We start from the raw sequence: 15730 nt of genomic DNA on the forward strand, positions 1-15730 counted from the left end.
GGGTGTTCTTTACTTCCTGTCCCAGAGTGACATGAGGAAGTGAAAAAAATAATAGAGGATCCCACCTCATCAAGACAGTTGTCTCTTTAGGTGGATATTCTTTCTACGTCTGTTCCAGTAAAATCCATTCAGTTTGGGATTTTTCCTCAAAATGGTTAGGGGAAATCATCCCAACAGAGACATGGAGAAAGCCTGCTTGGGCTTGATATTCCTTCGAAAATGAACATAAAGGAAGCCTGCTGCATCTCGCAAAGGAGATACCAGTGAGATGCACCTCATACACTTGGCTCTCCCAGTCTTAGTTCTGCTATGTAGGGGATTACAGGAAGCTGATATGACAGATTTGAGGTATGTATAGCACCTATATTGAAGTATACATGTAATGTGTTTGTATTTGACAGGAGTTGAGGTTTTAAATGCCTCTTTTCAGTATATATTTAGTAAGTTCATTCTATAATTAATATATCACAAGAGCTAAACATTTATTGAGGAAAATCTTTGAAGTTTGACACTATTCATGGAAAATAGGAACTGTTGGCAATTGTGGTATACATAGAGAATGCTTTCACTGTTTTAAAACACTTTGAAGGTATAGCAATGTAAAGTATGTACCTGTGCCTGCATTTTATTGTAATTGTAGATCTAGTTTTGTCCTCATTTGGGCAGGGAAGAAACAGGTGCAGTGTGTCATTAGAGGGAGTGAAGATTTGGCCATATGCCTCATGACGTTTTCTCTGGCACATTTCAGATGGAGATGGAAATCCAGAGAGTTTCTGAAGCGTATGAAAGTCTTGTAAAATCCTCATCCAAGAGAGAGACTCTAGAGAAAGCCATGAGAACAAAGCTGGAAGGAGAGATCCGCAGAATTCATGACTTTAACAGGGACCTTCGAGGTACAAAACCACAGCTATTTGTATATCTCAGACCATCACACACCATAATGTACCATGTCTTTTTTGCAGTTTACAATGAAATAGTATGACAACAAAAGAGCGCTTAATTTTGTGCAAATACTTTTTGTTCTTAACTTTTGTTTTCCTGCATAGACTTGGGCTAAATAGATAGGCCTTTACAGTCCTATCTTCTCCCACTGGCATGCAGATGTGTTGGCACGTGTACAGCTTGCATTTACTCCTATGGTAAACCCAGGTTGTAATGCACTTGGAGCGTGAATCAGAGTGGGGCTCCACCTATGCATTGACCCTGCATACTGACCGGTGCTCTATGTGCATTGGAGCTTGTGCTTACTAAGTAAAGGTATACAGCCAATGTTTATGTCAGTACCACGTGTTGGATGCATTAAACTATTTGGATAATCTTTTGCTCAGGAGTTTTAACCTTGGGTTTAACAAAGTTGTGTCTTTGTCAAACCTCTCTCCTAAATATACATTTTCATTTTAAATGTAATGCCATTTTAAATGTTTCTAATATATTAAACTGGGCAGGTTTTATACATTAGAAAAACAGAGACAAAGATGCACAGATCCAATGTATTAAAAGCAATGTGTTTTAATGATAATAAAAACAAATGGGAAACCAGTGCATCTCAGGCCAGTGGAGTACAGTCACCTGCCTGCATGCCATTGCCAGTGGCAGGGCTATGGTACAGATCTTCAGCTGTGAAGATAACTTCTAAGACAGAACCTCGCTGTTTGAGACCTTAGAGCGGATCCCATCTTAAGAGTCATCTTGACAGCTGAAGATTTGTACCACAACTCTGCCATTGGCCATGGCGTGCGGGCTGCAGTTGCCTCCAGTTTATGGATGTCCTCGGTCTTTAGGAACTTCTGGATCAAGTGTACCTTAGGCCCCATTCATACCTGAGCTTTGCGATGCAGGTTTCCCTATGACTGACAAAGCTCAACAAGAACAACATCCCATTGTCTTTAATAGTGCCGGGTCATTATTGTTTAACTTGTAGCTTGACGCTTGTTGTTCAAAAAGCAGAATTTGTGCATTTTTGGCCCCATAGACTTGAATGGGAGCACCTAAACGCCACAAAAAGGTGCAATTTTGTGCTTAACACTTGTCTCCTCATAGTAACTGGCTTTATATTGGCCAGAACAAAAATGCTCAAGTCTGAAAATGCCAGAAAAAGCATCAAAATTGCCTGAAACCACTTATGCTGATGTGCATTATTCTTCTGTAACCTTTCCCTCCATTAATCTATAACCACAGCGTACAATTCCTTCATAGTATTGTGTGGCTATGCCTCTTCTATATATTTGTATCAGTTTTTTAGATTGCAAAGTTTTTTGCAGACTTCCTTGCTAACTCTTACCCAGCTATTTTTTGTTGAAAGTTATGCATGAATTCCATTCACATTTTACTTCCTGAGCGCTAAGAGGGAGTGTCTGCCTGCTATAGTCACATTATCAGTCCTAGACATACAAATTGCTGAGAGAAGCAGATAGCTAATCACATGGGCAGTAAATGAGAACACCCCAGAAATGTGATTTACTCTCTGGGTTACAAGGAACTAATATTTACATTTTTGGCAGTTTTAGAAAATCAGAAAGAAAAGTACATTTTTGACAACATATTACAACTGGCTTGTTGTATAATTTTGGTTCAGTGAAAGTGCCATTTTCCTTTTTAAAAGCATCTCCATATGCCGGTTTACTCTCTGCACAGACATATTATTATTAAAGCGCATTTTAAAAGGTACTGTATAAAAGAGGAAGAAATAAAATGTAATTGTGTTGCACATAATAGTTATGTTCCAGCGGTTATTTTCTAGTGGAGAGAGTGAAGAATAATACCTGGTTATTGTGGGCAACACCCAGAAGACCCATGTAAGAGATTTTTTTTTAGTATTTTAATGTTCATACCTTTGCCCTGATAGTTGACGTGTTCCCCGGAGTTCAGCTTTAAAAGATGACACTTTTTTACTTCTGTTTGTAATTACTGAAAAAGGTACCATGTTCCTGAACATTTGTAAGCCCTCATGCACATGGGCCTCCTGCGTTTGGTATAATCAACCCTGTACCTCCCAGATCCATTTCACCTGAATCAAGATGCGCATGCATTTTCACATGTTTTTATGTGTTTAGCTGCATAAAACCAGCTAGATTGAATGCACCAAAACACTTCTGTACGTCTAGGTGTGGGTTCGGCCATAAAAAAAAGAAGCAATACATACTTCCAGATGCATTTAGGAATGAGCACCAAACGCACTTGGATACATGTACTTTAGTGTAACACAACACTAACCTGTTTGTAAACACTATCGAATGATTCACTTTTTAGAAATTGGAAAAAAAACGGAAAAATGTGTCGATGACAGTAACTACTTGAATTTAAGTCTTCAGTCTAAGTGTCAGCCATTATATGTTGATATATTGATTTGTCAGTGTTTGTATATGTGACTTCCAGCAAAAAAAGTCTGTGCTGTTCAATGTACATTTTCAGTTCCCAATAAGGTGTTAATTGGTCTTTAGCTCTTGCATCTCCCTTTATGATCCCTAGACTACCCCTTGTGTTACGCCACTCATTGTGATTTATCATTTTTATCCCACCATGGTAAAATGGAGAAACAACTATGTGATTTCATATTTTAGTATAACATTTAAACATTTAATGTTGCTGGTTTACCTTTGTTATGTGATTAGGGAATGCTATTAAATCCGCCTATTATGAATAGTTTGCTCATGGGACCTTTTGTTCACATAGCAAAGTCGTTCAGGTATTCAGTAGAATAGTGTCGTTCTCTTCAAAATGATTGGGTGTTTCCTGTAATAAAGACCAACCCTTCAGAATGATTTTAACCATGTGCATTGTCACTTAAATTCCAACTCCTCCACAAAATAATCATCTGCCATTAATCTGCTTCCTCTCAAATGTGCCTGATTGATGCCTCCTGGTTTTCAATGTTTAAAAGAATTCCAGCAAGCAGTGTATTGATGAATCACCACTGTATCAACTAAGCATTCATTGGTTTTATGAAGTTATGCAGTGTGTGTCTAATAAGTGATCGTATTCATTAAAGCTAAACTTCAGGCAAACAGTTGCATTTGCAGTTGATGTACAGATACTGGAGCTGTTTTACTCACCACAGGATTTATAATTCTGTCAAGTAAGTGTTTGAGGTTCACCAGACAGCAAAGCTGGGTTGGTGACTGGACTTTTTTATATATTGCATTTGACCCTTTCTACCCAGGCCTTTTTTGCAGGTTTTTTGCACATGTTATAATCCGCATTTTAGACCTGAAAATTACTTAAAACCCCCAAATATTATATGTTTTCTGAAAGCAAAGACCCTGTAAAATAAAATGGTGGGAGTTTTTTACGTCTCACAATATTAGTGCAACTCTTTATCAAACCCCAATTTTTTTTAAAAATGCACTTAATTTTAGTGCCTAAAACACAATACAATATCCATTTTTTTTTTTTTTTTGTAAAAAGGAGATTCAAAACGGACGAGTTCAAGTCATGTTTAGGGACTATTCTTTTAATAAATACATGTTTATTATTTTATATCTGCTTGGAGTTCAGCTTTAAGTTAACACGATGCAAATTTCATATCACGCAGTGGAATAATGCATATTTTTTTAGTAATGAGACATGCATTATGTTCTATATATAGCACGAGAAGGATGTTTTCTAGAATAAGCTAATTTTTACTTTAATGGTTCACTGGTAACTATGTACTTCCCAGAGGTATGAGGTACTATTGGCCTTAGTGATGTAGCCAATTCCCACAGAAAGAATAGGCTACATTTTCAGCAATGTTGATTGTGGAAACAAAAACGGCCACATTTGTTGTGTATATGTGATGCTTCCTGTTTAAGTTGCTGCTATAAAACATTTGTTAAAGACTTAACCTCTCTTGTTGTTGCTTAGGAATTGTTGGATCCGTATCAGAGTAAAATCTCCAAGCTTTTAGTTTCCATGCATTGTAGCATCTTATTTGCAGAACGAGTAAAAAGACATTTCTCTCCTTCAGAGCGAATGGAAACCGCAAATAAACAACTCGCAGCAAAGGAATTGGAAGGGTCAGAGGACAACAGAAACACCATATCACAACTTCTAGCGCAAAGTAAGTTTCTGCAATAACTATTTCTTCTCCATTGGGACCATTTATGTCATGAATCATACTTAAGGATGCTTAATAAATAGGAAATTGTGAAGGATAGCGAGTAATGATCTTGAGGATAGGCTTGATGGCGAGAATGTATCCAGGGGTTGGTGGTGGTCAATAACCGTAGAGTACAACACCACCAACCCCTTGATCCATCCTCACCATCATGCCTATCCTCAAGATCATTACTTCAAAACCCACCTAACAGGCCCACACTCCACGTGGACCTCCAATTTCTGACAGATCTCAGCTCGGTCGTGGCGCTTCCTCCCCTACTTTTTGACTTCCTGTTCCAAGCGTCGGACACCCCGGTCCGCACACAAGAGAAGCAGCGAGCGCTGTACCACGGGACTACCCTTGTAACTTTTCATGGACACTTTTCTATTGGCTGTCCAGCATCGGGGTCCTCTCAGGACCCAAACGTGAGTCTGTAGACAATGACATCAGCGCAAGGGGGTCGTTCAGGAGAGTCTGTCGCGGGCACATATGCAGCACTAGAGTATTGGTCTCATAAACAGTGATGGTGGGGGACCTGGATAGCTGACTTGTGCATATGAAACACTTGAGAATACATTTTTTGATGGATTTTTTTTCAAATGGGCTTTCTGCATTTCTTGTATTGCATTATATTCTACCCTGCATGAATAAGAGGTTTTGTTTTGCCTTGGCAATTTGGTTTGATCGATTTTACAAAGCAACACTGGCCATTTAGTGCCATGGAAACAAGCAAGTCGGCTGACATCCTTAGGGCTTGTCCCCACTCTAGCTGCTCTGATCTGATGAACTTCTGCATTAGGACCTGAGATGACGTTTTAGTAGAGAATAAGGTTTTTGTATACAGTTATTGCACTAAATGAGTAGTTTGTGAAGATTGTACCCTGGATTTCACAGTCTGTTAAAATCTCTGGAAGACTAAAATTCCTGGTTTGTCAGAATCTGCGGTTTGTCTTGTCTATTTTATTAATTTGGATGTTTTATGTTTGATGTTTCTTTAGTCAAGGCTTTGATCTCCATTTTCCCACCCTGCAGAGGGAGGGGTGGCTGTGATGTGGTTCCCATATATAGCCAAGCTTTTTAAAAAGTGAAACATCTTTCCAACTAATATAAAGCAGTCTTTTAAAACTCAGCTAATTGTTGGAGTTAATTAAAGGTGTTTACATATTTTCTGTGGGTGTTGCCTCTTTTTAAGATCATACTTTCTGTGGGTGTTGCCCTGTTTAGTACCAAGCATGCTCCCTTCTAAGTGAGGAAATGCCTTATTGGTGTGAAGTTCTGCATACATCAAAACTCCTTTTTCATTGTATTCAGCATATTAAATACCACAAGGCTGTTGACAACAAATAATGGTGACTATTTCAAAATATTGGATTCTTCATCATGTTCACACTGTCATATAAACTGAAGGCCTTTCTTGATGTAACAAAGTATCTTACTATTTTTTATTTTGTTCTGGATTTGTGTGCCTGAAAATGTACGGAAATGTTTACTGTAAGATGGGATCTTCACAGATTGTATCAGTTGTGCTCTAGTGTTGAGCCTTCTCACAATGCACATCGACAGTCAAGTCCAGATCTAAGGTCTTATTCACACTAATCCATTTTTAATACTGTTCCTCTACATAGGAACAACTAACATGTGCTTATTGATTCCTGGCACCCTGGGGGCACCACAGCACTGCACTGAATGGGTTTTTTATTATTAATTTTACCTTTTAATATGGAGCGAACATTGAAAACAATAGAATTATTCTGACCTATATTTCTGTGCATGTTGGCATGCATTGAGTCTAATAGTTTCACACTTTATGCCTATTGGGCAAAGTATGGGCCACTGTAATTGTAACAATCTTGCCTGTGCCAACGGGCTTCGGGCTTGTGTTGATGGCATCAGACACTTTTAAAATCATTCTAAATCTATTGATGGGTGAATTTGACATGCAGATGACCTTCTTGTGGTCTGCATTTGACCTGCTTCAAGCTGATTTTGCTTTTCCTATAAACTAGTATGTGAATGCCAAACTCATTTGCAGTGAACAAAAGCCTATTGACAGAGGGCCCTCTGTGAGGGAATCAGATACTTTCCAGCAATAAACAGATTGTCACTGCTCATAATTATGACTGAGCCTTTACCAGTTAATGCGATCAGAAAAGGAAAAGAATTGCGGCATGACTGGAGCACTGCAAACCAATGACTCTTTTTTTTTTTTTCTTCACATTAGTGATTGATAGGAATGGAAGGGATATGGTCAGTTGTTCTATTTTATATCAGTCAGGGTGGAGGCTAAGGTTTGCCCTTAATAGTGGTGAAGCAAACCAATCTGGAGTGGAAAGTAGAAGAATTATTCTAATTGACTTTTATTAGACCATACGAGAAGCCAGTCAGTCCACTTTCACTATGTCCTGAGTCATTTTTCAACTATAGTAGCTAAAATTTCAGCCGTAGGAATTTCTGAATCTTTTATTCTATTAAGTATGCATACTGCAGTAAGCAATGACATTTAGACACTGTCTTTGTCATGCTTGCTTCGGTGCAGTGATATAAATGACAAAAGGTCATTTAAAATATTTCACTTTCAGAGATCCATAAAACAATGACTCAACCATGAAATATTTAACTTTAATGGACACATGAATGCATTTAAAGATTTATTTGCGGCAATATAGCAGGTGTAACACTGCCCCTCCAGCTGTGTGTGTGTACTCGCAAGCTGCAATTGTTCTTCAATATATATCCTTGCACACATGTCAGGGTTTATAAGTGGTAATATAGTACTGTAATGTAGAGAGTACATATAGAGATATAAATACAATGAGGGGAATATATCAAAACTGGAGCAGATGTGCATAGCAACCAATCATTGTCTCTGTTTTCAAATCTTAACTGAACAAACTAAAGGGAGATGCTGATTGGTTGCCATGCACAGCTGCTCCAGTTTTGATAAATCTCCCCCCCCCCCCCCCCCAGACTGTTGTACACGGCACCATCCGTGATTGTCACTGCAAGCACCACAATTTTCACTTGGACCGGAAGCGCTGTAAGGAGTGCAGGGGGACCTACTGTTTTCAGGCATATGAGCATAACAGTCCTGTACTAGTAAAGCAGGAGAGGAAAGAAATGTGAGCAGAAAAAGTTACAAATAAAAATTACAAGGCTTGACACATGGAATAAGTTTGGATGCTGCACCTAAATGAAAAAAAAATTGTAAATAAAAAGGTATTGTTCATCAGTACTCTTAATGGTTTTTTGTACCTTGTTATATACCACTGACAAGTGGAATGTGTTTAAGTTTTCCCACAGCTACCTGTTAGCTGTTGGTGAAATTGCAGCAATTAGTTTCCCACTGTCACGTTTTGGTGGACACACAAAGATGAAAGCTTCTCTCACAGATCTTTAGAAGTAACAGGCTTTGGTACAGCCTTGTTCTCATGTAATCCTTTGCCCTGATTCTCCACCCTCCCATTGCCGTGGTGTGTGGAATGTAGCTATACTGGTCTGTCAATGACTGGGTGTTAATGGCTGCAGGGACTAGTGTTACTAGATCTTTTGTTTAGATACTGTTTATTTCTTGTTCGCAAAGTGATGTCTGTAATGTCAGTGATCCTGTCACTTGTCATTAGTGCTATATGCACTAATTACATGGTATTCTTATGATATCCTGATTCTGCCTTCCTACTTTCAGTCAGTGCCTCATTCTTCATTCTTGTTGTCTCCTTTGAATTATACGTTAATCCACAGCAATCTTGGGTTCATTAAATTTCACTTCCTCACAAGTTTTATTAAACTTTGCCAAATACCATTCACATTTAAAATGCCCCCACACATCACAGACCCTTATTATAATTATACAAAAGCTGTTAACTTTATTGTGGTATCTACAAGTTGCTAACTGCCAAGACTATTTAAAATACTTTCAGTCTTGGCTTCTGTTTGAGGTCACTCCTCCCCTTCGGCATGTTGTAACTGAGGAAATATCAATTCAAATTGCTAGCTGATCTAAGGCAGTTGGTGCTTTCCATGGTCTACTCCTGAGGTACTCCTCGGCACTTTGGCTGTTGTGGACCTACAAGTCCCATGAGGCACTGCAAGACTCTGAAAGGGATTTGAATTTTCACCACAGCTGCAGTGCCAAATTTGCCTACCCTGGTGTACTCTATATAAACTTTACTATTGGTCTACATTTTCTAGAGGTGACGTGCACAGGCACATTCATTGTTGGCTTGTACAGTACTGGTTTTGCATTATATATGCTCTCTGCAAATAGTGCACTTAATCCATTAATTTAGTAGTGTTTAGTAATTTCAATCGCTCATCACTTACACATCACAACGCTATAGCCTGTTTTTCTTTTCATTTAAATTGTTCTTTTATCTTGGATGTAGCTGGGTTTATAGTTCTCTTTTGGCTAAAAATACGGTTCACATGTAAAACTACTTTATTCTTTTCCCAACAAATTGCTTATTTATAGCCATCTGGTTTCTGCATGTAAAAGGTTACACACATGCAATTGTTCAGCTACCTTGATACCTCTATGATGAATTGAAACAAGCCATAATATTGGGCTACAGGTACAAAAAGTGGTCTGTAATCGCGTTTTTGTTCAGGAAATGGTCTGAGTTCATTGCTAAGTAGGGAGATCTAAGGAAGACATTGGGGGTGCCGGTGGGGCTGTTCTGTGATTTTTATTTAACTTTTTTAGTTACAGATTACCATTCCATTTATGGCTTCTCCTTACTCAAGTGCATTGTGAGAACTTGTAAGGGGCCATTTAGACCACTATCTTAAACAGAGTAGAACAAGTTGGGTAGAGCTTAGCTCAAAACTCAGGGAAGTAACACCAATAGTAACAAAGTGACTGAATCAAAGTAAAAGTAATTTATGGCTGATAAATATAATAGCAGCCATCTTGTGCTATGAGCTGTTAGGCAGGACGTATACTTTGAAATGTTTGAAATGGTTGACTGGTTTAGATTAAACTAGTTTTTTTTGTATAAATTGAGTCATAGGGGTCTATTCACGAAGCTGCCGAGGGCAGCCGAGTGAATGACCGATCTGAAGTGAAGTGAGCCGAACACTGTCGGCTATTCACTTCAGGCTGGTACAGCTAATTTCAGCCGTACATCGGCTGAAATCAACCGTACATCGGCTTGCTTCGTGTGGCTTCGGGTCGGCCGAACATGCTCAGCATGTTCGGCCGACCCAAAGTGCAGAAGGAGTTCGACTCAGCCGATCCATCATCTGGATCGGCTGAGCCATGATCGGGAGCTGTACGGGCTATTGTGAATGAGTAGAACCGAAGTGGTCCTGGGGCCGAAGATAGCCGAAGGATCGGCCGAAGTTACGGCCAGATCCTTCGGCAGCTTCGTGAATAGACCCCATAGTATAAGAATTATTGACTTTTCTTCTTAGCCCAGTTGGCTTATGTGAAGGCCCGGACTGGATGGTAAAGCAGCCCCCAGTATGCGCTTTGTAAACCGCAACACAAAAGTAAGACATTTTAGATTCACAAATCCCGGTCCCCAAATACTAACAAGTATTTCAGGCATCACTCAGTTGATGCTAAAAGCAGAGAAGAGCGATTGGATGCTTTTTATAAATAAACCAAACTCTTCATATGTTTTTGTTTGTTTTTGGTTTTTTGTAATGCACGTGATAGATTATTTAAATAAAACCAAATCTTAGTAACCTGTGATGGACTATAATCCAATTCTTTGAAATAGTCTTGGCAGTTAGCAACTTGTAGATACCACAATAAAGTTAACTGCTTTTCTATAATTATAATAAGGGTTTGTGATGTGTGGGGACATTTTAAATGTGAATGGTATTTGGCAAAATTTAATAAAACTTGTGAGGAAGTAAAATTTAATGAACCCAAGCTTGTTGTAGGTTAGCATATAATTCAATGGCGACAACAAGAACGAAGAATGAGGCACTGACTAAAAGTAGGAAGGCAGAATGAGGATATGATAAGGATATCATGTAATGTGTTTATTTTTTAACCATTTGTATTGCCTGTTCAGTGAAAAACATAAATGTAAAAAAAATGGGATCTGATTTTAACCTTAGCTGAGGAGTATCCTTTTGTTACTTGTGCAAAGAATGTAATGACCTTTCAATGTACTCCTTTACAATTTGGAAAACAGTAGATATGATGAAATTAGCTTGTTGAAACTTCTACCAACTACTGCCCAGTTAGGAGCCTTCTCTCTGCCATTAATTTATGTCCCTGGGTTATCACAGCATTACACCCATTTCTCGAGAAAACACCTAGATGTTTGTTATGCAAATTTGACTATAGAGAAATGTAGCTGATGATATTCATAATTAAATTTTATCTGTATGAGTCAAAGGATTGGTATTAAGGGAGAGACCTTAAATGAACAATGACAGCTGTTTAAACTCTGCTGTGCCCACTGTTGCAAAATCTGGATAGTACCAATGGCTGTGATGGGAATTTTATACCAACTCCTAGCTTGATTTACAATATGCCTTGAGCTCTCTGTTCTAAAGATCAACATACCTATACTCAAGTTTGTTGCCATAGAAAGAACAAACCTTCATAAATTAATACAGAAATAATTTTTGTACTTTGCTAGCCATTATCTTCTCTTGACTAATGGTTAAGATATTTGTGATTTATGCTATTGTTGCATGCTACAGGTGATCATGTGGCAGTGTAATCATGCATGACAAAAAATGGTTGGCACAAGAGACTACAATGTCTACAATACCAGAGGTTTACAATGGTGTTTAATGGAGGTCTTTCTTGGGAACGTTTAATATATTTTCCTGTTGAGCTGTTCCCTTTGCACATAAAATAACCAGGAATCGCCTGACTTGTGAATGTATAAAGGTGGGAATTGCATACGAGTCTTAAACCCTTCCACTATAGGTGTTTGTGAAAGTGTGCCGGAAATTTCTTGCATCTTCTAGTACATTCTTAAACGTGTCAAGCATTAATATAACCCAAGAAAATGTTCCTCTGCTGGAAAATAAAAATGGAATATCAATAAAGGATTTTTAAGATCAAGGTAAAATGTCCAAATCTGTGAAGTTTTAATAACTTTTGGAAATACAACTAATTTCCTATTTGTTTGCTTGCAGACAAAGAACTCCAGAGAGAGAAGGAGAAGCTGGAAATGGAGATGTCTTCTTTACGTTCTATGAACGATGACCAAAGAAGGCACATTGAGATTAGAGACCAGGCTCTAAACAATGCACAGGCCAAGGTGGTGAAACTGGAGGAAGAAGTAAGTTTGACAGTTTCTACAGATTCAGTTGTCCCTTTAAAAACCAGCTATGATTTTGTTGCTACAAATAATGGATGTTTGGTTTTTAGTTGATGTGTCTTTGTTGTTTAATGCTGTGTAGACTTTTAATCATACTGAGCAATTCAGCTAAGGCTTTTGGGTCAAAGATGATTGATTTAATACTATATTGTCAGCCTTGGACATAGTTTTAATGTGGTTAAAAAAAAAGTATGTACAGAACAATGGCAAATAGCTGAAGATGCGGCTGTACGAATATGTAAGCAAATCCCACTGTTTACTCGTGTAGCGGGACATAGGCACTGCACCAAACTCAGAAGTGTGAAGAAGTCTGCATAATGTGTGAGGATTACATAGTGCTGCCCTGTTAACAGGGTTTAGGTGCGCTTACAGGAGAAGGTGGGCACAGAGAAGACCTCAATAGTTTTTGATGTTATTTCATAATCTAATAGGTAGGTTGGAGGTTTTGATGTAAAAGCGGAAGTTGCAGAGCTGCAGGCTTATGTTTGAGTCATGCTCTAGGATTGTAGTGTGTCATAGTATGTAAATCACAGGACTGGCTGAACATTGACTCTTGTGCGGTTCTCCTGTGTATTTAATTATTTGTCTGGAGTTCTGAGTTAAGTGTTCATTTGGTTACTGGAGCAAAAAATTTAAAAATCCTGCTTCTCAAGCTACGCATTCCTGGACAATTCTGCCACTTGTGTTACTTGACGTGGTACAGTGCTTCTTATACTCCCAGCTCCTGTCTTCTAATGAAGTGAAAGCTAAATGCCAGATTTGATTTTAACCTCTTCAATAGCCAATTAATATTTGTAAACAACCAAGGTTAAGCCTGTTTTTGAAAGGGAGGTTTGGAGAGGTTCATAATGACTCCACTGGGAGTCTGGGCAATGTCTAGGACATAGGAATTCTCCAGAGTTGAAAATGTAACATATTTTATTTTCTTGCTTTTATGTTCTGGAAAACATCAAACTCGGTGGAACATTCCACAATGAAAGGAAAGCTACTAGTCAGAATATTGAAATAATCCCTACTCTGGTGCATACCTTTCACCATTCTACTTTTACTGCATTAAGTAAGATGCTGGCTGAATTAATATCATATTCGCAATTTGGACTTCTACCTTTGTATAATGTAATCAACTCTGCATTTTTATAATGGCTGTCTGTATTCAAATATTTAGGTGATTTTAAGGTACTGATATCTGCTAAAACAGACACTGCAATAGTTTAATGAACCAATATGATGAGGTCCTAACACAATAAAATAGGAAAGTTACAAAATATCAAGATCATTTCAGAGCATTGGACCTGGGAGACTGCAAAGACTAACAAACACTAAAATTAATATTATGTCTTTAATTCTGAAAAATCATATTTTGTCATAAAAATAGTTGAAAACATTTTAAATATTTAATGGTTTATAATTCATGTACAGGCAGTCCCCGATTTACAAACATCCAACTTACATACGACTCCTACTTACAAACGGAGGTTATTACTGTACAGCAGGGGGTGCCAGGCTGCAGCCAAAGTGTAACGTGCTGCACTCCAGTAGTTGTAATGCTACCGCACTCGTGCCAACGAGGTGTGCCCCCCTTTTTGGGTCTGGTTCGTAGTACTGTATGTACATTACAGGAAATTGGCTCATGTTAGACGTGCAGACGAGGGGTGCCCACCTCTTCTTCTGGGTCTGCTGTCTGTATCCTCATTAGAAAGATTCAATCTTGCTTCCTATCCTTGAGACAACAGGAAGTGAAAGGAAATCTACCCCTATTGAAGCTCCATTGAAGCTTTATCACCATTTCTTGTTCCCACGACAACCCCAAATTTTCAAAATCCACAGGGACAGAAAGTGAGGCGAAATCTTATGAACAGGGGCACACACAGCAAAACAAACATTACAGGGGGTTAACCCTTTCCTATGCTATCCAATACAAAAAAATTTTTTTGGGCTGGAGTTACTTAAAAAATGTACCTGTTCCAATTTACATACAAATTCAACTTAAGAACAAAGCTTCAGTCCTTATCTTGTTCGTAACCCGGGGACTGCCTGTATCTACATATCAGTCAGTCAAACACTAAAGGTTTCTATAGCAGAGATGCCTCACATCTTTTTTTTTCTGACACCAAGTGGCAGCAAAGCTTGCTCTGGGACTGGAAATATTTTTTGGGGTTCCCAATTTAAGTCCAAATCCCTTGGGTTGTGTACTCTGTAGTAATAGGTTTTATTTTTTCTCTCATTCTCAGTTCTAAGACAGGAGGAAGTTTAGTTGGTATGTGTATCATCGTCATTTTCTATTCCTTATAGATTATCTGTGAAAGAGTTCTTGGAGAACTTACACCAGAAAAATGGTCTCTGTACTATATATTTACGGTCTTTCTAGAAAAAAAATCTGGTTTTATTATCCATGGTAATGAGGAGTAGGAGAAGGACAACTCTGAATTTCTGAGATCAATAAGTACCTATACTCGAGTATAAGCCGAGATTTTCAGCCCATTTTTTTGGCTGAAAAGTGCCCCCCTCGGCTTAAGGCATTTATTACACAGTAAAACACTTGTCAATGTAATATTTAACCGACCAAAAAGGGAGCAAATAAAAGAAGTTAATTGTCAGGTTTTACATAAACTTTAAGGACCTCTTGTTTATCGAGTTAATGTTCTGTTCCCTTTTGGGCTAACCAAGTTTCTTAAACTTTAAGGCTAAATTGGTAAACTTGAGGGTTTTTTCTGCATAGACTACTCTAATAGAGCTTAGTGTTCTACTCAGGGTAGACTGAGTGGTTTTCATTTTACCCTAGTAAGACACACAATAAAGATTTTGACTGGCCTTCCCTTAAATAGGTGAGCAGTATAAGGGTTAAGAGGTACTATACCTACAGCATGGCATATTCTTGGCTATGTCTTTTGTTTTGCTCTGCTTGATGACAGTTATGACTTTGTGATGGACTGGTATTGCTCGCCAGCCTTATACCATAAGAGGCATCCTGAGCAGTCAGTATAAACACAGGGGATTCCTCTCATAGTTCTGTCAAGTGCCGTCTAAAAGAGAGTTATCATGGCAAGGACTTGGGATATACTGGATTCTTTGCATACTAGAACTGTACCATAAAAGGTACAGAAATGTCATATCAATATAGAAGTGCCAGTTTCACACGTTATGCTCTTGGTTTAGCCCTGTCAGTGTTTGTGAAGGCGGGGGATTCCTTTTTGCAAAGCATAACTTTACAGTTTATTTCAATAACTGTGAGTTTGGAAAGAAATTCTATAGCGTGCTTGCTTGTTTGAAAGGAAATTACAAAGGAAACTGAGATAAACCTTGTGCTAAAGCTAAAATCACTAAAGTCCAGTGTGAGTGGCATATATATATATATCTATATATA

At 38.3% G+C, this 15730-nt stretch overlaps 1 protein-coding gene across 1 annotated transcript in view; it reads left to right on the forward strand.

Annotated features, from left to right (window-relative positions):
• The window catches only part of AMOT (angiomotin), a 47183-nt gene that overhangs the window by 14662 nt on the left and 16791 nt on the right, over positions 1 to 15730 (forward strand). The window contains exons 4-6 of the mRNA XM_018565637.1: positions 749 to 893; positions 4946 to 5038; positions 12182 to 12327. Coding sequence (XP_018421139.1) covers positions 749 to 893; positions 4946 to 5038; positions 12182 to 12327 — 384 coding nt within the window. The remainder of the gene's footprint in view (positions 1 to 748; positions 894 to 4945; positions 5039 to 12181; positions 12328 to 15730) is intronic.

Source organism: Nanorana parkeri, unplaced genomic scaffold (assembly GCF_000935625.1).
Source record: "Nanorana parkeri isolate BGI_ZX_2015 unplaced genomic scaffold, ASM93562v1 scaffold868, whole genome shotgun sequence".
NCBI lineage: Eukaryota > Metazoa > Chordata > Amphibia > Anura > Dicroglossidae > Nanorana > Nanorana parkeri.